The sequence below is a fragment of the Centropristis striata genome, chromosome 8 (genome assembly GCF_030273125.1).
Source record: "Centropristis striata isolate RG_2023a ecotype Rhode Island chromosome 8, C.striata_1.0, whole genome shotgun sequence".
In the NCBI taxonomy this organism is placed as follows: domain Eukaryota; kingdom Metazoa; phylum Chordata; class Actinopteri; order Perciformes; family Serranidae; genus Centropristis; species Centropristis striata.
Genome location: NC_081524.1, coordinates 9900187 through 9925926, shown reverse-complemented (window position 1 = coordinate 9925926; position 25740 = coordinate 9900187). Strand labels below are relative to the sequence as shown.

Here is a 25740-nt window from a genome sequence, read left to right as displayed (position 1 = left end):
ACATCAGATAACCTTTGTTTGCAGTGTATCCATTCACAATTAATGAGCCTATTATTGAATTTAGTTTTGAGATACTTCATCCAAGTGACTTTTATTTGAATGTCAGGTCATCCGGGTCTGACATTAGAAAAAGGTCGTCATATTGCAAAGCTGAATGCCACGAGTCCTGCCTGGAAGTTTTGGTATGATTATTGTCTGTCTATGTTGTTCATCTTTGGGAGTGATTTGTGCAAATTCACAACTTAAAACTGAGCTGCAAATTATTCCAGAGAAATCAATGTGTATTTTATAGGTTAGTTAGGTTACTCATCTCTTTAAGATTAATATGGTTTCTTCACTGCACTACTTCTGGCTCTGGAGACAAAATCTATGTCAATAAAATTGTCTTTATAGCTGTGTCTACCCTTTTTTGTGTCTATCACATACACTATTCCATGCAGCTTACTGACAAGTTAAGCATGAAGTCTGATTATTGAGTATTAAGTATTCATTATGCAGAATGGCTCCTTTCACAGTGTTGTAAAATTATAGATGATTTTACTTATCTGTTTTTATCATCAACAATTTCATGTAATGTAATTTAATGTAATGAAGATTTAAAGACTGTTTTACAAGATAAGACAATACTTAGAGACAAGACAGAAGACACATGCTCTCCTTCAATTGTTTTGTTACCCCCTTGTAGTATATTTTATGTTACTTATAATATAAGTGTTCTGCTTTTACTAGAGAAGCCACAGTCTGACCTTTTGTTCAGAACATAACTGTAATGACTGGTTCAAACCAGAATTAAATATAAACAAGTATAAGTTGTATCCTTTTAAGGTTAAAAAGTAGACTTAGCAACATGCTCGTCCCCGCTGCATTGCGTATGGGCTGGAACATTCGAATTAAATGATCTTACACACAGACAGAAAAGCCAGAGAGAACAAGGGCTGTTATTCTGTTATTGGAGAGACACCTTTTTTCAGAAGCCTTTGAGATTGGACAAAATTCTCCTCCGCTGTACCTAGGTAGTGTATTCTGATGTTTGATAATAAACCAAACTAAAAGGAACTTAGACTTGGTCTTTAATCCACTTTTCTCACTCAGAGAGGTAGTAAATTTACACTACACCCTCAGATTTATTTTGGAACTGCAGTTTTTATTTTGATTACTGATGCTGAACAACACAGTGATCTCCGCTGTTCCAGGTGGTTTTAATCACATCACCACTAGATGACGCTGTTCTCTCTAATCCACTGACACAGCTGTTGATCGACAGCTGCTCTTGTCCCGCCCACTCCACTTCACCGTCCAATCAACGCTTACGTTGCTTTGTTGTCGTACGTGTGTTGACAGCGGAACTGAACAATCGAGAGGGAGGTTATCTGCAAGAAACCAACACAACAAGGTAAAATTGAATACACACAGCCTTATTTTTACACATTTGCAGAAACATGTACGTGCGTATCTTATTTTCCGATTATTTGCGCAGTACAGTGGTGTGATTTAAAGCACTAGAAGAGCTTTAAATGAACTGAGGCCTAACGTCAACGTATAAGTGAAGCCTGTCGGTTGGTTAGCTGTTAGCAACCGAGCTAGCATGACACACATTTCAATGAGAACGCTTAATCCAAAAACAAGCTAACTGCATGAAACGATATATATGTTTTGTACGCCGAGCACCTTATCTGCCCTTTTTATCAACGCCTGTTGACACAAGGTTATAAGTTATTGTTGGTAGCTCTATTGTTGTGCAGCTAACCGTTAAGCTAGCGTCAACACAGGGGCTCGTATTTTGGCTGGTGAAGCATTTGAAGACAGCACTTCAGTGTTTGATTAGTTAATGTGTAGGTGAGCTCTTGAAACACTAACCAGTGTCTATCGACCAGTGTCATTTAACGCTTCCAACACAAGTCTGTTACTGTCTATTACCGTTTAAGACTCAAAGTATTACATCACTGTGTAAACACGTGTAATTTTACTAAAAAATGTGTGTGTACTTTTTACTTTCGCTAGGTTTACTTTTTTCCAGCAAATTTACTCGACCTGATTTGCAGTTACAGATATTATATAGTGGAATTGTTGTTGATTATGAGAAACTAAAATCTGACAATATTAGAGCATCTGACGGTAAACTTTAAAGGGACAGTTAACCCCAAAATAAATAAATTAATTGTTTTTCCTTTTATCTGTAGTGTTATTTATCAATCTGGATTATTTCAGTGTGAGTTGCTGAGTGTTGGAGATGTAGGTTGTAGAGATGTCTGCCTTCTTGGCTTGTGCAAGTGCCACATTTTTAAAAATGAAAAACTCAACATTAATGTCTCTTTCCAGAAATCATGACCTAGGTACTCAAGACAATCCACATAGCTTGTTGTGAGCAGTTTAATGCAGTAACCTTTTATCTTTCTAGTACTGTTCCTTCATGAAACTGCTCATAACATGGTCTTTTCATTATTTCAAGTGAAGGCAGACATCTCTAGAGCCGACACTCCAACACTCAGCAACTTACACCAAACAATATAGCCGATAAATAGTTCATAAATAGCACTTCAGGCAACAGGCAAAAAATATGTATTTTTGATTGAACTGTCCCTTATGTCAGAAAAGAAGAGAGTGCACTTAATTTGTATAGCCTGTTTGTAACATTGTTTAAGTTAGTGCTGAAATTATTAGTGAGCTAATTCAACAGTTAATCAACAGATAACATTGCCAATCAGTTGATAGTTTACATAATTCATAAAGCTCAAATGACAAATATTGCCAAATAATATGCAGGACTGCTACTTTTCTGTGCTTAATAGCATTTAAAAAAACAATTAATTTACGTTTTTGCCTGTTGATTAGACTCAACAAGCAATTTGTAGACGTTACCCGGCTGGACCTCTGGGAAATTGGCCTTTTTTACACCTCTGACATACTCTGTATGTATTTAACCAAATAATTAAAAAGACAATTGACAAATTAATTAAAAATGAATATTGATATTCGTTTTTAGTCCTAAATATCTGCACATCCTTATATTACACAATAATATAATGTGAACTGACAATGATTTGTGTCCTATCAGACACCCACTGTAAGAATGTTGGGCTTATTTTATCTGTAAACTAACAGTGGATTCACTCGACTGAGACATTGCAATAATCCTGTCACCGCTGCCCACATGCAGTTAATCCCTTAATATACAGTTCTACCATTTTTTTAAAACATCAGTAGCTTCAAGATTATGAACGTCATCTTATCCCAGTCTGTTCTGCAGTGTCATATCCTGTATATTCTGTATCATCTTGTATCAACTCTTCACTGAAGCTTTACAGTATTTACACCAAATGAAAATTTAAAATGGAAGAAACTCCATGTTTTTACGGCTGCATCATACCAACTACAACATTAGTTAGTAGTAATTGATCCACTGCAGACTGCTGGTGGATAAGGGGTTAAATTAGGGTTTCTCTCCTGGTTGAGTTACGTAGAGTATTTGAGTTAAATTTCAATTAAGGGTCTGACCATCTTATGGGGACTTGCTCATGAGCAAAGCAACACTTAACTGCCCACATATCCGTTGAGACACTTTGATTCAGCATTGAAATAACTCACCAAGTTGCACTCCATTTCATTAAAATCTCAAGTGGTTTGCAGTGATCTTCAGAGCCATTTAAGGTCCATTTTGGTTGAAGAGGATTATTGGAAAGTTAGATATACCACTTCTTATTAGAGCTGAGACCCTATTGAAGCTAGTGCTGCTTTAGTGAGTTAGGGTTATGATAAACTGTACATTGGAAGCTTACAGCTACCCAAATCGATTTTAAATAATTTTCCTCCAGTAGCTTTGTACCTTTTCCTTTTTATTATTGTTGTTTTGACGATTCTCATTGGATTTGTTTGTTTTTCAGTTTACCTTATTGTGTTACTCGCACATGTTCGAAATAAAAAAGCTAAACTAAACTAAAAAAACATTTTACTCAGTTTTATTCTCTAACTTTGAATCTTAATCTTCTTGCAACAATAAAAATAACAATAAGGCTAAAATAAAAGCAAAACAAATGCAGAATGTTTTAATAAATGGGGGTTGTGCTGCTAGTTGTAGCAAACAAAAGTGAACAGAAGGTACAAAAAAGAAACCTTTTTTTTTTACAATTTATATTTGTTCACAATAGGTTGGCACACTTATACATGGAGGACAGAAGTTGGCTAAATGAATTGAGAAGAGGGTAAAGCAGCAACAATGTAGTCATTATAAGGTCATTATTGCATGACAAAACAATTTATCACAGTGAATAAGTATGTTTCCCTTTGTGCTTTGGGATCCTTGGAATTATTATTAGTTATATTAAGTATTAGTTTAGTAATGTTAGTATTTTTTTCCCAGATTAAACTGTTTTTACTTTTATATTTTAGTGGTCACAGAGGAATCTGAACACCTGCATCTTGCATATTGATCAGGTCCACTTATTCTCCACACATCTTTCACTGATATGCAGACAGTGCTGTCCTCCTTTCAAATTCAATAGAAATACACAGATGGATCCAAGCTTAATTTGACTTTTAAAAATAACTGAATTTCAAAGGTGTACTGTTTCTGAAATGGTGTAGGTTAATTTGTTTGGCTGCAACACATGCCCACTCATCTGTTCAGCATGCATGAGAATGTGCTCTTTAGACCTCTTTTGATGGTGGTCCAGTGGGACAACATATGGAAGATGTGCGTGTGTGCATCTAAATGTATCAGATTTAGGACGATACAGTATATCAGAACTCTCTGCACTGACTGTGATTAATAGGAACTAGTCAAACTAATCTTAGCTCAGCAGTTGGTATCCAGACTCTGCTGTTGCATTAATTTTAGGGAAGGGCCTCAGGTAATAAAACCAGTCTGATGCAACTGTAATAATTTTGTCATGTATCTGTAAGACTGAACTTCCTTTGTGTCCCAAGATGTGTCTGCTGGGATTTAGATTTCTTAAAATATCCTATCAAAGTCATCAGGACAGCTCCTCACATCGAGATTTTTGTCAGTTAAGGTACTTTTGAATTGTAAGAAACACACAAGTAGAATCAGGCTGTCATCCTGTCTGTGCTGGGTTTTTTTAAATATATATCTGGCCAATTTTAACTATAAATCTTGTTGATTACAAAGCCAAAGTCAGACCAAGGTACCGATTCAATAAATTGTTTTTGTTTGTTTGTTTGCTTGCTTGCTTGTTTCAGGATTCACTTTCTGGGGCTGTACAGAATAGATAAAAGCTCCTTTCATACCGTTTACATTCAAATTTTAAATGAGCTGCAAAGCTTCTTTGTCTTTTTTTTCCGCTTGTCTGTTCATTCAAATCTGGTATTTCTGTACAGTTGCAGATAAAGATTTTTGTGATCAAAACATTTACAACAACTCCAGAGAGTTATTAAGCCCAGAAGTCAACATTTATTGGAATAAAGATGCAATGCGAATATAATCATTTCCAAAATTCACAACATGTTTTTATCTAAATTCCTATTCTGTTCAATCCATATTTGTTGGCATAAAGCTTTTTTATAACATTTTCACTGCAGTCAAAAACAAAGGGAGGCATGCACCTGTATTGATGAGAAACTGATGAGGTATATAGATTAATGAAATTTGATTTAAAACAAAAAAGACTAACTCATTTAATCAGATGAACCACTTTAATTAAATTGAGGATTTGGGTTTTTGTTTTTAAGGCTGATGATGTTTTAAAATATTACGACAGACAGTCAAAGCTTCATACAAACCCCTCAATAGAAGCTTTGAATGTAAAAACAAAAAGACATTCAGTACAGCCCCACTAAATATCTGCTTTAGACTCAGGCAGCTTCCTGTTACTGCTAGGTAATTATTCTGATGTTGCCTTCAGCCCAAAGTGCATTTGCATCGTGTCTCTATGCAGGGAAGCTGTTTTGATGAATATACATGCCCTGCTTCGCATTCATTTCACTTGTTGCCGGCATTGCTGCTACCTAGTGCAGCTTCTCTCTGCCTATCTGAGTAGCTCTCCAGGTAATTTGAGGGTTAAGTGGTTCGGTCAAGAGTACTTGGCTGCGAGACGGTAAATGAAAAGGAAGTATTGTATGTTCAGTTCTTTGTATTTTCAACAAGTGGTTGGACTAGGGTCATGACAAAGACCCCTCCATCCTAGTGTTCACTGGTAGGGCTTTGAGATTGTTCAGTGTTTACGGAAGATTGTGACATGATGTCCCGAGCTGCAATTTTTCAGAGAGCCAAGGCGGTAACGGATGTAATTTCCTTGATTTTTATCTGCACTTTCTACACAACTCTCCTGCTCTTGTGTGTCTCTTATGTAGCACTTTTGTCTCACCTGCTAACCTCTTTGTCTCCCGTGTCCCCTGGCATCAGATGGAGGTGGAGCAGCTCCTGTCTCTGTCAGGCTCAGCACTGGCCCAGGCTGTCAGCTCTCTGCTGGAGACCCCAGGCCTCTACGTCTTCTCTGACATCCTGGAGCTGCCTAATGTCAGAGAGGTAAACACACCCTCGCTCGCACTTCATCTTCCTCACCCTTTGTGTCTTTCGGGACCTTTTCAGACCTGACATGAAAAAATTCCATCTTAATCACAACTAGACAGTTAATCTCACAGGTGTTAATGTATCCAAGACATGAGGAGAATCTGATCAGCCTCCACGGGAGCACATTGTTAGTGCAGAATTATCACAAGTGTATTTCCTAACCAAACTAGACCACATTTATCATCTATGCACGTGGTAATATGTATACATTTTTGTGCATCGATGACGTAATCAAAGTCACGACTCGTCTCCCAATTAACACATCTATATAGAGAGAGTTCTCGGCCACGATGCTGTTATCAGTTTCATCACTAACATATTACGTTTGTTGTATGTTGAACTTGCATGAGAATACGTAGTTAACACTCTATTTTGGAAGTGAAAGGCTGCTGTTCCAGTAGAGCAGGATTGTGCTGCACCATTGTTCAATTTTTTTAAAAGAAAAGCCCTGAAAAGGAGAGAGAGAATGGAGGTATTTACTAAGGATTTGTGTCCCTTTTTATGCACTGAACATCCAAATTTCATTTGTTTTTATTTACTAAAAGACTGCACCAATGTTTTGTGCTGGTAAATTGAGAAAAGCTGTTGAGGAAAGCATTCAGGCAACATTTCTTCAACACAAAGCTATACCTCTCAGTTTCACTCAGTGGTCTTCTGCTTCAATAAGTGTTTTTGCTGAACTGTAATGGCTCATAGCAGGTCCAGTCAGTTATTTGCTTACTGCAATAATGGAGTCAGAGATCTCCCGCATTCATTTTTATAACTCATTTGATCCCTGACCTGAACATAAATGAGAGATAATTTCACAGAATTTGTTTGCATTAAGGTCTTCTTAGTGAAAGAAAAAATCAGCTAAGCATGCCTGTATTGAGCTAATGTTATTATAACAGGGTAGTTAACCTTGGTAACAGACGTGCTGCTCTGTTGGGACGCAGCGGCACTCCAATGTCAAATACGTTGCATTTCTGGAGTTTAAGCCCAGATCTCTTCAGCCTATTGCTGCTGTTTACACCCTGAAATTATCATTTAACCTACGTTAGTAGCAATTGGGGTTAGTTTTTATTTTTATTATGCAATTAAACAGAATACGTTTGATTGAGAGAAAAACTTTCCACACTGTAATCAAAATTTCGTCAAATAAATATATGATTAAAAATGTATTATTGTGTATCTAAAACCTTTGTTTACAAATGCATATACTTTTGATTCCAAAAGTTTTGCTTGTTGGTGAGCTAAATCTTGTGGGTGGGACTTATGCTGAATGATATAAGGCATGTCTTTATTGACTTGTCTCAATCAGAATGACTGCTTGGCATTCCGCCACTGTTAGAAAGCGGGAGAGTTAGCAAAGGAAGCAGGAGTGATGCTGCCAAGCTATCACTCTGATCGAGACTGGCAAATAGATACATGTCTGACACCTTTCAGCGTAGGTCCTGACCACAAGAATCAGCCCAACAGGAAGCAAAACTTCTGGATTTCAAAACAAAACATTTGTAAACCAGAGTTTTTGATCTGCAATAATACATTTTTAATCACAAATTTATTTGAACAGTTCGCTGTCAAGCCCTCACACTGTTTGATTGCATAATAAAGACCCAAAAGTAACCCCATACAAGAAGCACTGTTGTTATCTTTCTTTGTGAAATAAAGCCACGCTTTGGATTATTTCTTCCTCTGCGCCATGACTCTCTCTTGTTGCTTGAAGTTTCCAGCATCATTGTTTTGCAATGTGCAACTGGCAGAAAACAGGTCAGAGCCAATAAAGGGAATTTATAAGCTCAGATGCATAAGATTTCCAATGGATCAGAACATTTGGAACCAGTTCTCAATTCCCATCCCTGATGGAAGTTATACCTCTATTGTTTGAATCTGTTGTCAGATCAGAAAGGATCTGGAGACAGATTCTGATGCACAGTGTGAATGTAACCCTCCTCAGATTAGTCCAAATATGTCTGAATATAACTGGTCAGGTTTTCATGTGTTCTCTCTCTCTCTTACTCTCACTGAGTCTCAGCAGGGTCGCTCCTCAGATGTACAAAGATAAAATGCAGTTGTACACTTTTCATGTAGAGAGTCTCATTACTTCTTTTTTCTGCCACATCATTTTTTCTTTCCCCTCATTTTCCCTCTACACCACAGCTGGAGAATGGCCCTCATGCACCGATGTACCAGCTCCTGAACCTCTTTGCCTATGGAACCTACTGCGACTACAAAGGTATTGCAGTGGCAGCACAGTGTAAATAAATAATAGGGTGTCCCTGCAACTCTTTTATTATGAGCTGTATTTCCTTGCTGCAAGCCAGGCACCTTGACACACAACACCCTCACCTGAGGCACTGCAGGCTAGTTATTTACCGACAAAATTACTGGTGTGCTTTTATCTGTTTTGTGCAACTTTTTATTTAGTGTTCTGATTGGCTGGTGATTGTGTGTGTTGCAGCAGTGCTGGCACAAATGAACAACAAACTAATCTTTTGTGATTTAATTTGCCGTCTGTGTGAAGCGTCGGCAAGCTTCAACAAGAAGTGGAATGTTAATTATGTCTAATTTTATGCCGAACATCAACCAATAGCCTGGAAAAAGAATTTAGCCTACTTTATTCTTCCTTTCCCTTTTGAGTCACGCCGACAGGGAGCACATTCACTTTCACAGAGCTGTGTAGTGGAGCCCTTACAGGAGCTGTCAGAGCTGCTGTCTCGGAGGGTGTGAGTCTTGTCACCAAGGGAGCATGGCAGCAGGAGACACAGTCGCTGGAGACCGACTTCCTCCAGACTCTGTTCTCTGACTGCTTAAAGAGCTCCACACTCACCTGCATGTCCCCGTTTAACATTATACATCAAAGTAATAAGTAGTGTCCTGATTTATATTTGACCGTTTGACCCTCAGAGAAATGACACTTTCACACTGTTCTCGTACTTTTTTACTGATTCTGTCTTCTTTTTATCTGCTGCTGTAGAGAGAGCAGCCTCTCTTCCCGAGTTGACCCCACCACAGAGAAACAAACTTCGCCATCTGTCCATCATCAGCCTGGCATCCAACCTCAAGGTACTGCTTCACTCTTCTCTCTGTTCACATTTCACGGAAAAGTGCACAGGAACTGTGTACGTGACTCAGAAATAAAAAAAACAAATATCATTTTTTGCAGCCACCATATTGCCAGAGGCTTCATAAAGCAAGATAATAATGATGTGTTAACAATTCTGCTTTTAGATATGGCACGTAATTCAATTTCTTCAAAAGGTTTATGTGAGGTTGGCTGTGATTTTAAGCTTGTGGCTGTTTTTATATCAGCTCATTTAGAATTACAGAAACGGACAAGCCTTTCAGTCTCAAGTTTCTTAAGAAAGAGTTACCAGCACAGACGCTGGCGCTCATAGACTTCCCACCCCTTCCCTCCATGTGCATGATAAAGTATTTAATGTTCTTTTATTAAGGCATCTCTCATTCGCACCTTTCAACCATACTGCACATCTCCTTATGCCCTTTTCTTTCTCGGCTCCTAATAAATAATTGATTCATTATTCTCACCAGCTCTGTCCCTTTTTTTTCAACTTAATCTCACTTTCTACTACCATTGCTTCTTTCACTTTTGCTCCTGTTTTTCTCTTTAATATGTCACTGCTTTCCCTGCATGTGGGCCTGATCTCTCTAATTGCCCAGTGGAGGATTGTTAAATTCAAAACACTCCTTTCATTTTCCTCTGGCAGTGACATTTAGACAAATAGGCAATTTCACTGTCACATTTTTGTCTTTTTCCATCAAACAGTTGAAGTGGAATCAAATTATCTGCCTCTATACCTTAGGTTTAAAAAAGAAGAGAATATGAAAAGTCTCTTGTCTTTTTTTCCCCCCTCAGTGCCTGCCGTACTCGTTGCTCCTGCAGCAGCTGGAGCTGAAGAATGTGCGGGAGCTTGAGGACCTGCTGATTGACGCCGTGTACTGTGACATCATCCAGGGCAAACTGGACCAGAGGAACCAGCAGGTGGAAGTAGACTGCAGCGTGGGTCGTGACCTCGGCCCCAATGAGCTCCCAAACATAGTCAACACGCTGCAGGAGTGGTCAGTTTTCACCTGTGTCTGTGCACACACTTTAGATTATTTATGTCTCAATTATCTGTTTTTCTAACTCACAATCTCAACCCTTCATACCTTTCTCCTCTCTCTCAGGTGCACAGGCTGTGAGGCAGTGCTGTGCGGTATTGAGGAGCAGGTCTCGAGGGCAAATCAATACAGAGAGAGCCAGTTAAAGGTCAAAGTCCAAGTGGAAACAGAGGTTAGTTTCATCTCTTCAGCCTATAGCTCTTTCACTCCTTAACCCAAGAAAATCTAGTAAATGTGAGTCTTCCCTCTTCAGCATCTGTTTCTCTGCTTCCAGCTTCTTGTGATCTTTTAGTTTCCTCCTGATTACATTATTTTTTTGCATCTCGTTTGAGGGTAAACTCATCCAGCAGCGTGTTCATACCTCTAACTTTAAAGTATAAAAATGCTGCTGTGTGTGTTTGCCCTCAAACCTGACTATTTGATGGAATGTTATATACATTTTACACCAAGAAATATACGCTAATAATTATTATTATATTCATAATAATTTGACCTGAATTAAGAAAGTAAACATGTAGTCACTGTTTCTGTAATCAAAAGAAAAAAAATTCACATATTTTACAAAGAAATAAAATTCCAAATTCGCTTGCCATTTGGCATTTAGAGTCAGTCTCTCCAATACAATTCAAGATCCCATCTCCTTCTTCCACACAACCTGACTATTTGTTTAAGACGGACTTTTCCAATTTAGGTTGGAGTTTCAGCGCGACTGACATTTTAGGGGCAGCACCTTCAGTAATAAGTCCTCCGTAATATAGCGGTTGGCGTGGTGCATCATTTTGAAAGGTGGAGCAAATTATACCGGCTTACTATTAGGGCTGTAAATTGTGGGTTTCACCACAACACAATATTAAAGTCAGCCGCAGCAAGACTTTGATTTGGTACAATTCAGGGGCCTGCAATTGATAAAAACAACAGGGTTATTGTCAAAATAAAAGCGTATATTAAAGACGGCGATATGTATTGATGTTTGAGCATACTTCATAGATTAAATATAATCAAAGTCAAAATATCAGTCGTTACACCCCTACTGACTATGGTATGATAGTTTATATGCTATTGTCCTGGAAGTCAGCACTGCTCGGTTATTTAACATTTTAACCGGTCTTCACTTTTCCGTCAGGTTTCAAACCTACAGAAAACGTTAAAGGCCAGCGCCGCCTCTCCATCGTCAGGCCCCGCCCCTGCCGGAGCCGCCTCCAATCAGGACGCAGACCAGCCCGCTGAGCCACGAGACCCCGCCTCCTCTCAGGAGCCACGACAACCAGGCAAAAAAAGTTCAAAGGTGAAAGGGTGAGTAAAGAATAAAACATTTTTGCCCTGGTTGTTTTAAATTTTAAGGCATTTACAGACCACTTTTTTACCCCCATTGATTGTGTTTAATCAAGCAAATATCTTGGATTTTGGGGGCACTTTTGGATTCTGGTGTTGATTGTTTGACACTGCGTGTGACATTACGCTTTGTTTTGAGTGTGCAGAGGTACGTGGCTACACCCCGGGAGGCAGAAAAGTGTTTTCCACATGAATAAAGTTTTCTGAATTTTAAGCCTTTTTAAACAAAAGCAACAAACCATTTTCATGAAAATTGCATTCACAAAGCATGACCAAACATTTCAGAAATTGAATACATAAAATATTTTTGGCCATGTAGAATAATACACTGAAATTGTTTTATTCAGAATTGTTGGAGCGCAGTTCACGCTATTTATTCCAGTAAGTCACAAAATTGGAACAAAAAGACTGCAAGAGGAGTTTTTTTCCATTAGGTTTCTGTTATTGCTGCTTCTCCTTTTGTTCTGTACAACACTTTGTTACTGTGGCCTCTGAAAGGTGCTTTATAAACAAGAATGTACCTAGTTATAAACAGAGCATTATAGACCAGTACTTCAAACACTGAATTGAAGCCATTAGTCCAATGTTCTTTTAAAGAGCAAAGTTAATTCAACACAGAACCACTGTTTCTATTTTTTCAATAAACATTTAAAAGCCAGCTGCTGGTGTAAGTGGTTTTTCCGTGTGTGTGCGTGTGTGTGCATGAAGTAGCTTTATTATCACATGCACATCAGTGTTTTGCAGCGGTGTTCTCACCCTGCTATCAGGGACTCTCTTCCTGTTCTGCTTCTATCCGGCCCAATTACCGATGGATAATTTCACATCTGTCCTGGATTGTAAAATGTCACTGGATGTACAAAATGCCCCACATGCTCTCCTTCTGAAAGAACCGCTCTCCCCTCCAGTGATCAGACGAGAGGCTCCGCTCCTCTGCTGTTTATGTTGTTGTGGCGGTGCAGAAAGCAGTGATTATTTTCTGGCTGCCTGTCGTCGTATTTCGGTGAAGCATGGAGCCCTATAATTTTCATCGCTCAGTGCTGCACTTCATTCAAATGAAGATCCACTTAATGTTTAGAAATCCAAATTAATGATAGCTTAACCTCAATCCTCGAATTAAAAATGAGTTTTGACACCATTTCTTTATAAAGCCGTTGAAGGGATGGGACTGATAGTGCAGCAGTTATTATTAGAAATAGGTTCTTTGTGAAAAATGATTGTTTAATTTGCAGAAATAGAAAATCCACAGAGATCAATTTCAGTGCAAAAATGCTAAATACTGACATAGGATTTTTTTTAACACAAAGACACTGTTGCACTGAGATTGCATCAGTAATCTGATGGTTTAGTAGTGCGAGTGAAAAGTAAACATGTAATTACAGTATTTTTGATAAATCCAACACATAGTACCAATGCAGTGTTTCATACTGGGTTTTTTTGTCTCCACTCAGGCTGCGTGGCAGTGGGAAGATCTGGTCCAAGTCCAACTGAAGACAAGACACTGAGACGTGAAGGCACTGATGGACACTCTCACTGATTAACGGACACATGTTGACGGACAAACGGATGTTCACGGACACCCTCGTCTCACACACGCATCACAATAAAACCAGGAAACTTCATTGGGATCTTTTTTTTTTTTGTCACCAAATCTCACCTTGATGGATTCAGAAACACAGAGCAGCTGATGGAAAAAGACAGGTGTGACATCCACTAATGCAGTTGTTAATAGCCTAAATGGCAGACTGTCAATGCTCTCACACACACACACACACACACACACACACACACACACACACACACACACACACCTCTAACACATTTTAACACATGAAGTCTGCAACAGGAGTCAGCTGCCTTTGACCAGAAACAGGATCAGTGTACGTGTGTATCTCTTTTGGTTTAAAAATGTTCTTTTAGATTGATTCTATGTTGCTTTGTATTTTTTTTTTCTCTCTGCTGAGTTGAGACATGTACAAAATCAGAATATAAATTGTTGGGAAATAAAGCGAAGCCCTGTACTTACCCTGACTCTCTCATTAATGTCACTGTCACTTCTTTTATTAAAACGCACTTCAAAGTGCATCTCTGGAGGGTGCACAGCTAAATGTTAACTCGCAGAAGGGGGCTACCCGTTAGGAGGTCAAGCCATTAATTAGGGCATGTCCCTAAAGAGACTAATGTATTATAGAGCCGAGGCTTCCCCTGTGCGCAACCAGCATGGCTACACACACATCCACACACACACAAAGTGCATTCATATTTCATATGCGTATGTTTTGCCCAGAGCTTCTATTTCAATGTCAAAATTGTCTGTTGAAATTGCCTGCCACCCTCCCTTGTACCTCCATCATGCAGTCAAAATTGCCTTCATCATGCCCGCCCTGTCCATCGCTCACTCTTTTGATTCTGTTTTGTCTAAATTCTGCACTCTTCATCCTTCATGACATTAATGGTGGCAATTATCTGACCAGCAGCAACATTAAAAGGGAACTAGACAGGGGGAATTATGATCCTGTTTCATTTAACCCCACATATTTCTCCCCCCCTCCTCCCTCCAACATTCCTCCCATCTCTATAAATAGTGGTGTTAATTTCATTCAGTGTGATTGAGCTTCATTGGTTCATAGTTTTTACCAGATTGGAGCTGTGATTTCTAACAGCTGTTCACCTCTCAAAGTGTTTGTTAGTGAAATGAGGGTAATGTGTAATGTGGCGATAAAGTGGCAGGTGAGTCGTGTGTGTTTATTATAAGTGTGAGCGTGTGAGTGATGAGTCCGCATACGTGAGTTCACACCTAACTTCTGCATTAGTGTTTGTTGTTTGCCCGTCGCAGTTGCAGATTGCTGCAGCGTCTGCTGCTACGTGTCTCATAACTAGACGGTCATTAAAACTTCCAAGTGGAACGAAGCCAATCAATTAGTTTGATTGATCAGTAAAATGCCCAGAGGAGATGGAAACAGTAGCGGTGCAGCAGACTGGTGGAGAATCTCAATACGCATGAGTGCCAGTTCTCCTCTGGCGCCTGTCTTGATTTTATTGACATTTGTTTGAAAAACTGTACACAGAGGAAATTCTTGCTTAGCATCGTGTTAATCTTTTTGAAGCGAGAGGAATCCATATGAGGTGAGGAGATAAGGAAAAGCTTCAAACACAAGCTGCCGCCTTATTCTTAGCCCCCTTTTCAGCTGCTCTTCACTGGTATATAAAAACATGATTGGCACATGCAGGACTTTTTAATGCCAAGCCCATGGTTCAAAATCAGTGCGAGCCGGTGGACTAAATGTTCACTTCAGGGAGAAAAAGATTAGGATACAGCGGTAGCTATTAAAATGCACAGTGTAAGCTTTGTCCTTCACATAAAGCATTGCTGATCGCACGGCTCCCAGGGGGGAATTCATTCAACATGCATAGAAATAAACAGATAGACGCAAAGCTAAAACGCCAGTGTTGAGTCTTTATTGAACTTCCATGGTACAGAAAGACCACATTTCTACAGGAATGCTACTAAAAATCACAAAGACTGGATATCCGGAGGATTGCACGAGCCACGCATGATGCCACCAGCACTATGTCTGAAGTGGAAATGTGTGTAAGTGGGGGGTCATGTCTCAAAGCTGCTTAGAAAAAGTTGCCAAACACAAACTGACATTTTGGCTTTGAAAGGTTCTATAAGACATCACTCACTGATAGATAAAATAGACATTTATAAATAATAGATTTAAAGCTACTCTCACAGGTTTTCTTACTGTATACATGCAGATTCATTGGATTGACAGAAATGATGCTGCTTGATCTACTACTTTCCTTTGGTGAAACCAAGACAGTCGATATAAGTGACTTGAAACATGATATGAAGGGAAATTATGGTGGTTTTGTTTTCCAGATTGAAATACTTGGCTGTCAGGTGGAAAAAAAATCCTTGTTGTGGTAACATCAGTCCTTTGATCAGTTCACAGATGCTCATTTCCATCAGGACATAAATCTGTCTTTGTTGTGTACCATCCAAAACCTTTGGGAATCATTGATTTTCAACAGGAATGCCTCTTCCATCCATTCCCGCTCTGAATATTTTATCTCCACCATTGGAAGTACTCTATGCTTAACACACAGTCCAGCAAGAACAGAGGATGCTCACAAAGGCTTGACAAAGAGGTGAACGTCAGCCAGATAATTAAGAAAACAAATCATGAGGAAAAACTGAAACAAAACAGACTCCTCTACACGCTGCGGAGGAAAAAAGCCACACTATTTGCATTTCAGGCGCCCAAAGCGGGGAATAAACAGCAGTTTTTGGAGCGTGACATGTTAAACACATTGCCTGTTGGCTACAGCCGTGCCAAACAGCTTTGTGAAATACCCCGTTCAGTGTTTGGAGATGCTGAGAATGGCTCTTTAACCATTTGTGAACCAGATACAAGCTTGCTGAACTAAACTCAATTTGAGTGTGTTTTCATGAAAGAACAGTCTGCTGGATTAGAATGAATACTGAACTGCTTCACATGTGCAGCTGAATCACTGGAAACAGCTGTGGAAGCACAGGTAGGGTATTTTAGGGGTAATGGGATGTTGCAGGTCTGTTAAACTGCTTGTTTGTGAATTAGTCATGGCGGGTCCAGGCGCGGAGCTCGGGGCCATACAGGGGATAGAAAACGGAGCAGGTTACAGTGACGCAGAGCCACATGAAAGAAATTTATACCAAGCACAGAGGAAGGGAGGAAGGAAGGAAGGAGGGAGCAGCAGGGAGATGTGTTTGGGTTTTTCAGACCTCGGGGAAGCCAGGGAGTTTTGTGATGGCTGCATACCTGGGACCCCTGGATTCATTTCACAGTTTCAGAGAAAATAAAACGGCGCTGCGGGCACACCCCCTGGTCCTGTTGATGTTCCTCCTCAGGCCCCGCAGAAATGTTTACCATATGGAAAAACAGTCACCTCAGAGGTTCACAACTGGGATCCTGACACAGCAAGAGACAGAGAAGAAGAAGAAGAAGAAGAGTGAGAGAAAAAAAACAAGAGTTGGGGAGTGTTTAGGGAAGCTTTGGGAGTTCTGATGATGGGAGGAAAGACAGAAGAGGAGAGGAGAAGTGGAGCAGGGGGGCCTGAAGCTGGAAAAGTGGTGTAGACGCAAACGGAAAGCAGCATCGCAGGGGACTGAGAGGGCGGCGCGGGGTAGGGGGGGGAGACGGAAGAGAAGGAGGAAGAGGAGGAAGGTGGAGGAAAAGCTGATGGGGGGGAGGAAGTGAGAGGGAGCACTGGAGTACAGCACTATAATTATCCTGATTGAGATTAACTTTAAATACCCTCGAATAAAAGCATCATTTCATGGACGGCGGCTGGGCCCATTATGACTCATCTGGAGAGGGAGTTTAAAACACTGATACATCTTTCAGCAGCACCAACACTCCAGGCCTGAATACTCCTCAGAGAGTGCCACTACTGTCCAGTTATATATTTCATCCTTATAATGCTTCTGCACACACACACACACACACGTGGGGAAGCAAACTTGAATCCAGAGGTGCACATTAACTCACACATGCACATCAGACACACACACACACTTATGACTGTGCAGAGGTGGTGAGGCGACTCATTACCTCTCCCTGTCGGTGAAGGAGGAGGAGGTGCTGTGCAACGTCTGCCGGCTGTCCTCCGAAGCGAGGGAGCGAGGGAGAGCGAGGGAGAGTGGGGGGGCCACGCCACGGGAAAGCGGGGGTGGATGCTGGGAACAGCTGCGATCGTAACTGGGAGAGAAGGATAGTGACACAGATAGATGAAGAAGGAGATGGAGAAGGGAGAGGGGGAGGCAAGAAAATTAGGGGAGATAGTGGAAAAGGGTTAAGAGTGGAACGGGGGAGGAAGGAGGGGAGGGACAGACGAGGGGAGGAAAGATGCAGACAGAGGAATGGGAAAGGATGGGAATTAAAGAAAAAAGAGACCAAGAAGAAGAGGGACAGGAATAGAAACAGAGATGAAAGGACTCAAAGAAAGTTGAGAGAGACAGATAAGAGTAAAAGAAGGTTGCAGAGGAAGAGACAGAGAGCAGGACATGATAGAGAAGGGTGAAATTAAAGGAGATAGACGGAGACAAAGATAAGGAGGAAAATAGCAGAATAAAGAGAAAAGACAGAGGGGGGACAGACAGAGAAACAAAGTCAGAGAGCATCAAGAACAGCCGAGCCATTTAGCATCAGCGAACACATTACTCTGCCACTGTGAGAGAGAATTAGTGCACTCATCGGACTCATTAAAACGCTGTCAGAGGGGAGAGGGAGGCAGAGCGAGAAATGGGGGAAGGAGACAGGCACTGTGGGGAGGGGGGGGGGGGGGGGGGGGGAGTCAGAAGGCGGGAGGTGGAAAGGATGCAACAAGGCAAAGAAATGGACAGAAGGGTGACACATCAAAGAGGGCACATGCCATTATTGCAGTAAGGAGGGTGAGGACACATATAGATGTAACTGTCGATATTGGCCTTTCACAGACATATCACATCTATCTGTATCAGCATGTTGTCTGGTAGCTGCTTGGGTGGATTTCAATTCTGAAAAGAAAATCAATCGAAATTAACTTGTAGGTTCAATTATCAAAATTAGATGCAGGATCAGCGAAATGGGAAATTTGATCACACAGTCTCAGTGTGGTACGTTCCAGAAAAATAGTCCACTCATGACACACTTTTTTTTTTTTATAATTTGAAAAAGCGCATGACAGTTGTCAGAGCCTACAACCAGTGACCTGTTGATCTTTACCAGACTAAACAGTCTAACAATGGTAACAATTTTGGAGAAGCTATACTATTATAGAGGTGCATCTCAATAAATTAGAATATCATAGAAAAGTTTATTTATGTCAGTAATTAAATTCAAAAAGTGGAAACAACACATTATATAGATCCATTACACACAGAATGAAACATTTTGTGTCTTAATTTATTTAATTTCTTCTAATTATGATGGCTTACATTTAATGAAGACCTAAAAGTCAGTGTCTCAAAACATTTAATATTACAAAAGACAAATTTTAAAAAGTATGTTTGATATGGAAATGTTGGCCTCTGAAAAGTATGTCCTCTTTATGGCCTCTATATGCACTCAATACTTGGTTGAGGTTATTTGACTTGAACTACTGGAAATGGACTTTTCCATCATATTCTAAAGTATTGAGATGCACCTGTATGTAACAACATATTATATTATGGCTATTTTTTAGCATTTTTTTGGATACTAAAGTGTGACCTTTTTTGACCTTTTTGTGACGTATATAGTTTGGTGTTTTTTTTTATATTTTTCGACACAATATACTATTATATGTATCAACATAATATAATATGGCAAATTCTAGCATTTTCTGGGCATACTATAGTATGTTGGTTTTTTTATTTTTGTGGACATACTATACGATTATATGTAACAAGAACAAATATGGCAGTTTAGCACTTTTTGGCATACAAAAGTATGACCTTTTTTCACATTTTTCAACATACCATAGTATTATATCTATCAACAAACTATAATATGGCCATTTTTTTTTACATACTATAGTGTGGCGTTTTTTGTTGTTGTTGTTGTTGTTGTTGTTGTTGTTGTTTTACATTTTTCTACATACTATGCTACTTTATGTAACAACAGACTGTAATTGGGCCTTTTTCAGCATTTTTGGGGCATATTACACTATGACCTTTTTTCGACATGTTTCAACATACTATAGTATGGCGGTGTTTTTTTTTTCAATAGTTCCCTTAATATGTGTCGATATGAAAACTTGTTTAGAGAATATATGGTGCAGAAAATGATGCTTAGGATGCTTTAGAAACAGTACTAGCTATTTATTTTTATTTAATTTATCCTTTATTTAAATTGTCAGCAATTGACTGATACTGAACATATACTCATGTTTATTTAGCTGTTTATTTACTGTTTTCCAAGGAAAAAGAAATAAAAGCTGCAAAAAGTCACTTGTTTAAGAAAACAGCCTGTTGAGTACATTTGTGGAGTCATATATGTGTAAAATTGATGCATAATCCAGTAAGAAAAGGTCTATTTTCATTCCAGCTCAAAAATTCACAAAGTCAGTCACCATATCGGTAAGTGGTGAATATTTCCCCACTAAGATCGGTACCATATCGGGCTCAAAATCCCATATCAGTCGGGCTCAAGATGACACAGCTGAGAGTCACAGGTTCAGGCTCTTAAGAATACTTTGACGCACAACAAAGCTGTTCTCGCAGCCATAAAAAAGCCATCCTGCACCCTCATCTTCCCTCAGTAACACCTGTCCTCCTCTGCCTGACTCCTCTCCATATGCACACACACACAAACATGCACACAAACATCGTCACGCTTGACAACATTAGCCACACTGACGATTTTAAGGCTGGGAAAATCACTGAGCACATATGCTGCTCTTCTATAATCATAATGAACTGGACGGTGGCCAATTTCCACTATAGGCTATCATTTCAGTCCATCTGTACCCCCCCTCCCGCCCTCTCTCCATCTAACACATGGTGTTATTTACACATTTATGACACTGAAGCACGAGCCAGTCTATAGAGAGGTTCTGCTGCCATGTCTCCAGCCTCGCATCCCTGTGATTCTCACTTTTGTAAGGCCACTTTGGATCCACCAGCAGCAGCGTGGGTCTTCCTTCCACGGCAGGGGCTGGTGGAGTAAGTTATCGAAACAACAGCGAGGGCCAGTCTCAGAAACAGAGAGAAAAGAGGGCTTTATCGTGTATCAGCTCACAGCAAGCTGGAGGATTATCTGTGGATCAGCAGTCGGACTGGCGGTGCTGGGAGAGATAGGAGACTGGTGAGGGAGATAAGAGGAGCACCAGCTGTGCAAAGACAGGCTGCGTTAGAGCAAGGCAATGATGATAACTGGAAGGAAGCGTAGAACCCGAAAGAAGACGGGGGACACAGGTATTCGGAGAAAGAAGGAAAAAAAAACCTGCGAGGCAAAGGGAAAGGAGGCCCAAGTGGGAGGAGAAAGGCAGGGAGGGTTAGGGAGAGAGCGGGGGGAGATAATGTAGGAGTGTGGGAGCAAAACTGAGATTAAGAGAGAGTATGAAAAAGAGATATGAAGGAGAACAAATTATACAGATTCAGGCAATGAAATGATAAATTATGATACAATGGAAATGTGGGTAAGATGAGCAGATAAGAGGATTACAGTGAGGGGGAGGGGAGTAAAAGTATAAATGGGTGAGACAAGAAGTGAGAGAGATTGACAAAAAAAGAGTGTGAGATGCCGGAAGAGAAGGAGAGAGGAATCCCTGGGGTCAAATAAACTAGGTGTTATTGGTTTGATCAGCAGAGCGTGGAAGTGCTCCACTACATCACATAGATGACTCTCCATTTCCAGCTAATGGCCAATGTGTGCGGCGAGCACTTCCTACAAGGCCTGAACACATACAGAACCCCCACCCCTGTGTTAACATGCTCCGAGAGCCTTAATGGCCGACACCAGTGAAGCCATGTTATTGCTCCAGTCTGTGAGGCAGCAGATCTGTTTGTGCTCCCAGTTCCTCCCTAATGGCATAAGTGAATGTTTAATCATTGCAACTCTAATGGCACTAAATGGCACATCTGTGCCAAATGTGACTTTCAGGACAACAAGTGTTGTTAATAAAGTCATTAGTACGCAATTAGTCAGCTCTCACTTTAGGCAAGAACCCGTACACATATGACGTAATAGTGAATAACAGGCGCGCAGACATGACAGACAGACCTGCATGCACCTGCAAGCACATCTGCAACTGTCAAGGTCTCATCTGCACTAAACATCGACACATCTGGCCTCTACACGCCTGGAATAACCCAGAAATTTTCATCTTAACTCATCAGTGCGTAGAAAGGAGGCACATCTCCAATATCCAGTACAAAAATAGGAAATGATTGACTCTTTTATTCCCAATTTTCAAGATGCGGTAAACTCCAACAGCCCTGACTAATCTCCAAATCAGTTGTTCCTAACATATTTTACTACACACCTCTTCAGCGTTTGGATATGTCCACAGATTATAACCAAGTCAAAAAAACACTGATTAGTGCCCTATAAAATTGTCTTAGTATTAAAGAAGTACAATTATCCAGATAAAAACACGATTCATACACCTCTTCCAAAGTCAATTTAAAGCACTTTTCAAGCTTTAAAAGCTGTGGTAAAAAACAAAACAAATTTGTATACAGTGCATGCTGTATATATAGTATTCTAATTATTTCATCTCATCACATAAAATGTTATTGTGCGATTGACCACCAAAAGTATGTTTTGTGACATTCTACAGAAAGGTGACAGATTTAAGGAAAAACACAACAAAGTTTCATGTTTCAAAATGCGTCATCTGTTTATAAGTATACTTGGCATCTTATATAACCTCAATTTAAAGCAGTTTCAAGCACTTCAGTCAAAATCCAAGCACTTGAAAACACCACATTAAATTCAAGTGTTCAGCACCTGTAGTAACCCAGGAAAAAGCAACGACTGGACTGAAGTGTGAACAAAGAAACCTGATTTTGTGTCACAGATTTATGTTTGTTGTGCTTTCCTATCTAATTTATAATCTCATGTCCCTTTAGGGGGGTCCTGACCCTTCAGTGAACCTCTGCTCCTAATAAATTCACAGGTGACCTCAACACGTCTCTGCTTAAAATGAGGCATGTTATTCTAAAAACATCAATTTTCTCACAACAAATGTAATGCAGTTTTCATTTAACCTCAAACTCTGTCTTAAAGAGCCATATTTAGAAATCCAAAATGCCGTTATATAAAGGGAGGCATCTTGTATTGAAGCTCACGCTGGTCTGCATCTCGCTGTGTGTTCTTAAAATAATAAATTGTGTAATCCACAACTTTTACCACAAAAAAAGAAAACCCTTTGAATCAGGAGAACCAGTACTGCCCTCCTGCTGCGGGACAGGTGTTCAGGTTCAGACACGGAAAATTTGCTGATCATTCACTCTAATTCAGCGATGCCCACTTCATATTTATGTGGCCACACACACACACACACACACACACACACACACACACACACACAAGTTTGCTCAGCTATCCTTCAAAGTACATTGCAGTGATGTCCATTCATTGTGATCAGCTTAACTCAAACCATAACCTTAACCATAACCAGTTCATCCCGAACCTTAACCTCACCAGGACATCAAAAAATGACATTTTGCTGCATTAGGATTATGCTTTGGTTTACTACTGGCCTAGCGAGGTGGGTGTTTATATTGAAAAGAGGACATGACATTGACATACATTAATTTCCTTGTGACTAACTCTAATCCTTACTCATAACCGCAAACCTCAGCCTCACGTTAAACCAAGTCTTTACAATGTAATATAATGATTTATCCTAATGGGAATTTTCAATTGTCCCCTTAACGAAGGCGAGTCCCCACAACGTGACTGTGCAAACAGATAGTCCCCATAACATGAGTAATATATGCGCACCGCACACACATGCACACACATTAGGTGGACTCGGGGGAAGAGCAGGGAGACCAAATGTTTAAAAACAAAACTGCCTACTAAGGTGTCCTTTTAGTAGAGAAAACGTGATATAGTGCCCCACAGGGTGTCCTTGTATGGAGAAAGCATGATACAGTGCCCTCTAGGGTGCCTTCTAGTGTAAAAATAAATAAATAAATAAATTAAAAAAAAAAACATTTTGAAAACGAAGAAAAGGCAATCCATATAGGCTGATTCATGCAAGAAAACTTTTTTCACACACACTATATTTTGCAGGAGAAAGTTTAGGTTCCTACCACAGTTTGGCTGTAATGACGACTGCCGTCAGGATGAGCACCGAAGAGATGGTCACGGTGACGTAGAACTGAGGGTCCACTGTAACACACACACACACACACACACACACACACACACACACACACACACATACTCGTGCAATTACTCTCAGACCATGTGCATGTATAATTGTATCCAGAACAAAAGCAATGAGTGAAGCCAGCTGAAACATGACATTGGCCTCCAACTATAACACCACTCCGATGACGGCTCCTCTGTATCTTGCATTTTGACAGCGGCCAATTCCTCCCTGAGAGTGATGAGAACTTTATTAGGCATTCCCCGCCACAGACACAGCCGGCTGCACACAGCAGCCTTCACCGTGGTGACAGCTAATTCCCTGGAGGACTTGTGGTATGTGTGTGTGTTCACATGGACTGCAGCTCGTGGCCACCTTTATTTAGAAATCCTTCATGTGCATCTCCTGATGCCCACCTTCCTCAGGCTCTGTCTCCTCCGCCTCCGTCCCTCCATCCTCCACTCCCTCGCGGTCCTTAGACTCCAGCGGCGACTCCTCTCGGGGCTGCATGCTCGCAGGCCAGTCTGACCTGGCGGTGCTGGCCTCCTGCGGGCTGCCATGCTGGTGCAGTTGGTCAGTCTCCTGGCTGGAGAGAAAGTGGTAGGTCTCATCCTCCAGAGGCTGCGTGGGACCCCACACCACCGCCCACAGAGGCGTAGGAGTGACCTGGGCCGTGACGGACAGCTGGACAGACAGGGCGTCCACCTGCTCCTCTCCCTCACTGTCGTCACGGTTGCAGGTGGAGGGCAGTGACACCAGAGCAAGCAGGAGGAGGGAGACGAGGCAGCGGAGGGCAGTCAGTCGTGCGACAGGAGAGATGGAGCTGGAAGAGAAGTGGAGGAGAAAGAATGAGAGGTGGTGAAGTGGCAGAGAAGTTATCTGAGAAAATGCCTTGTCCACAGGCGTCCTGCACGACCTCATCAGCTCAGAAATTGATTCTCGTGCCAGCCATCACTCAGAATGACATTTTATGCATCTGCACCCCATACATCCCTCCTTCACCTCAGTTACTATCCATCTTACCATCTCTCCATCGCTTCGCTCTGTTCACTGAGACTCCGCTCCTCCGATCATCTCTCTCTGTAAGATAGGACAGACAGGCAGGAGAGAGGGAGAGAAAGGGGAGGGTCCAGCTTTTCTCTTTTTATGTTGTCAGATAAAAAAACAACATGTAAACATAGACAACAACAGGAGTACTGGCAGAACGCCAACTCAATAAAAAGCATCCACAAACTCCCCTGGGCTTTTTAAATTTAATGCTCAATTATGCGCCACATGTTTATACAGAAAACACATCTGCATTCAAAAATAACCCCCAGAAGTACATACTCGTGTCCGCTCTGCTCCCTCACACACGTTTACAGTGCACACACCTGAGCACGGTACATTAATCATCATTAAAAGCGTCACGCGTGGAGCCAATACTCTATGTGACACTTTGAGCAAAGAGAGGCAACTTCCCATCCACAGCTGCTGCCTAAATGCCACAGAAATGTCACTTAGAGACACACGAGCACGCCGGGAGACGGACACAAACACACACACGCACAGACACACACACACACACGCGCTCCGACACATATCAGTTATCATGCCTACCTCTGGCAGTGGAGAGAGGGAATGAGAGAGGGAGACAGAGAGAAAGGGGGAGATACAGAGAGCAAGTGAGAGGAAAAAAAGCATCGGTTGCCTTAGCGACTGAGACATGTAGAGTCTGCGAGAGTAAGAGAGGAGAGAGAGAGCGATGTAGGGAGGGCAAGAGACTGTAGGAAAGAGATTTAAATGCTAATTATGTGTTTTGTTTTTTTTATAATAAAAAAACTGGTTCAATTAAATGGACGCAGAGGAAAAGAAATGAATTTGACGAGGCAAACAGAAAATGATACTGAAGACGACATTGGTAAGCTCATTTTAGAGGCGGGAGGTTAAAAAAAAACTCTTCAATTATGTTTACA

General features: G+C 40.7%; 3 protein-coding genes across 5 annotated transcripts in view; 2 read left to right on the top strand and 1 right to left on the bottom strand.

The window, feature by feature from the left end:
- cldc1 (C-type lectin domain containing 1) overlaps positions 1-382 on the top strand; it is a 7313-nt gene extending 6931 nt beyond the window's left edge. Inside the window, 1 exon segment of the mRNA XM_059338279.1 lies at positions 1-382. This exon segment is cut by the window's left edge and continues 514 nt beyond it. The gene's annotated coding sequence lies outside the window, so the exon portion shown is untranslated.
- An 895-nt stretch (positions 383-1277) lies between these two features.
- cops7a (COP9 constitutive photomorphogenic homolog subunit 7A) lies at positions 1278-13981 on the top strand. The gene is made up of 8 exons (XM_059339143.1): positions 1278-1393; positions 6359-6481; positions 8666-8741; positions 9483-9571; positions 10383-10585; positions 10694-10799; positions 11751-11920; positions 13408-13981. The coding sequence occupies exons 2-8, from the start codon at positions 6359-6361 to the stop codon at positions 13445-13447; spliced, it is 807 nt and encodes a 268-aa protein (XP_059195126.1). The 5' UTR covers positions 1278-1393; the 3' UTR covers positions 13448-13981.
- A 1412-nt stretch (positions 13982-15393) lies between these two features.
- Positions 15394-25543, bottom strand: pianp (PILR alpha associated neural protein). Of its 3 annotated transcripts, none has more exons than XM_059339145.1 (6): positions 25385-25543; positions 24809-24865; positions 24202-24608; positions 23727-23805; positions 17554-17700; positions 15394-16911 (listed from the first exon to the last, which is right to left on the bottom strand). In XM_059339145.1, exons 2-6 carry the CDS (start codon positions 24817-24819, stop codon positions 16890-16892), a joined length of 666 nt encoding a protein of 221 aa, XP_059195128.1. In that variant the 5' UTR covers positions 24820-24865; positions 25385-25543; the 3' UTR covers positions 15394-16889. The 3 variants fall into 3 exon arrangements, with proteins under 3 accessions (XP_059195128.1, XP_059195129.1, XP_059195130.1); XM_059339146.1 differs by lacking the exon at positions 25385-25543 and adding an exon at positions 25115-25288; XM_059339147.1 differs by lacking the exons at positions 15394-16911; positions 17554-17700 and adding an exon at positions 17718-18263 and having other exon boundaries at positions 25385-25540.
- Between the last annotated feature and the right edge of the window lie 197 nt (positions 25544-25740).

Excerpts from the sequence above, each read along its gene's own strand:
- cops7a (XM_059339143.1), top strand. The coding sequence starts at position 6,359 with ATGGAGGTGGAGCAGCTCCTGTCTCTGTCAGGCTCAGCACTGGCCCAG. Across the intron at positions 9,572-10,382 it reads GCCTGGCATCCAACCTCAAG|TGCCTGCCGTACTCGTTGCT; the intron begins GTACTGCTTCAC and ends TTCCCCCCTCAG. Across the intron at positions 10,586-10,693 it reads GTCAACACGCTGCAGGAGTG|GTGCACAGGCTGTGAGGCAG; the intron begins GTCAGTTTTCAC and ends CCTCTCTCTCAG.
- pianp (XM_059339145.1), bottom strand. Across the intron at positions 23,806-24,201 it reads GGAGACAGAGCCTGAGGAAG|TGGACCCTCAGTTCTACGTC; the intron begins GTGGGCATCAGG and ends TGTGTGTTACAG. Across the intron at positions 17,701-23,726 it reads GTCATTACAGCCAAACTGTG|TTACGATCGCAGCTGTTCCC; the intron begins GTAGGAACCTAA and ends CTTCTCTCCCAG.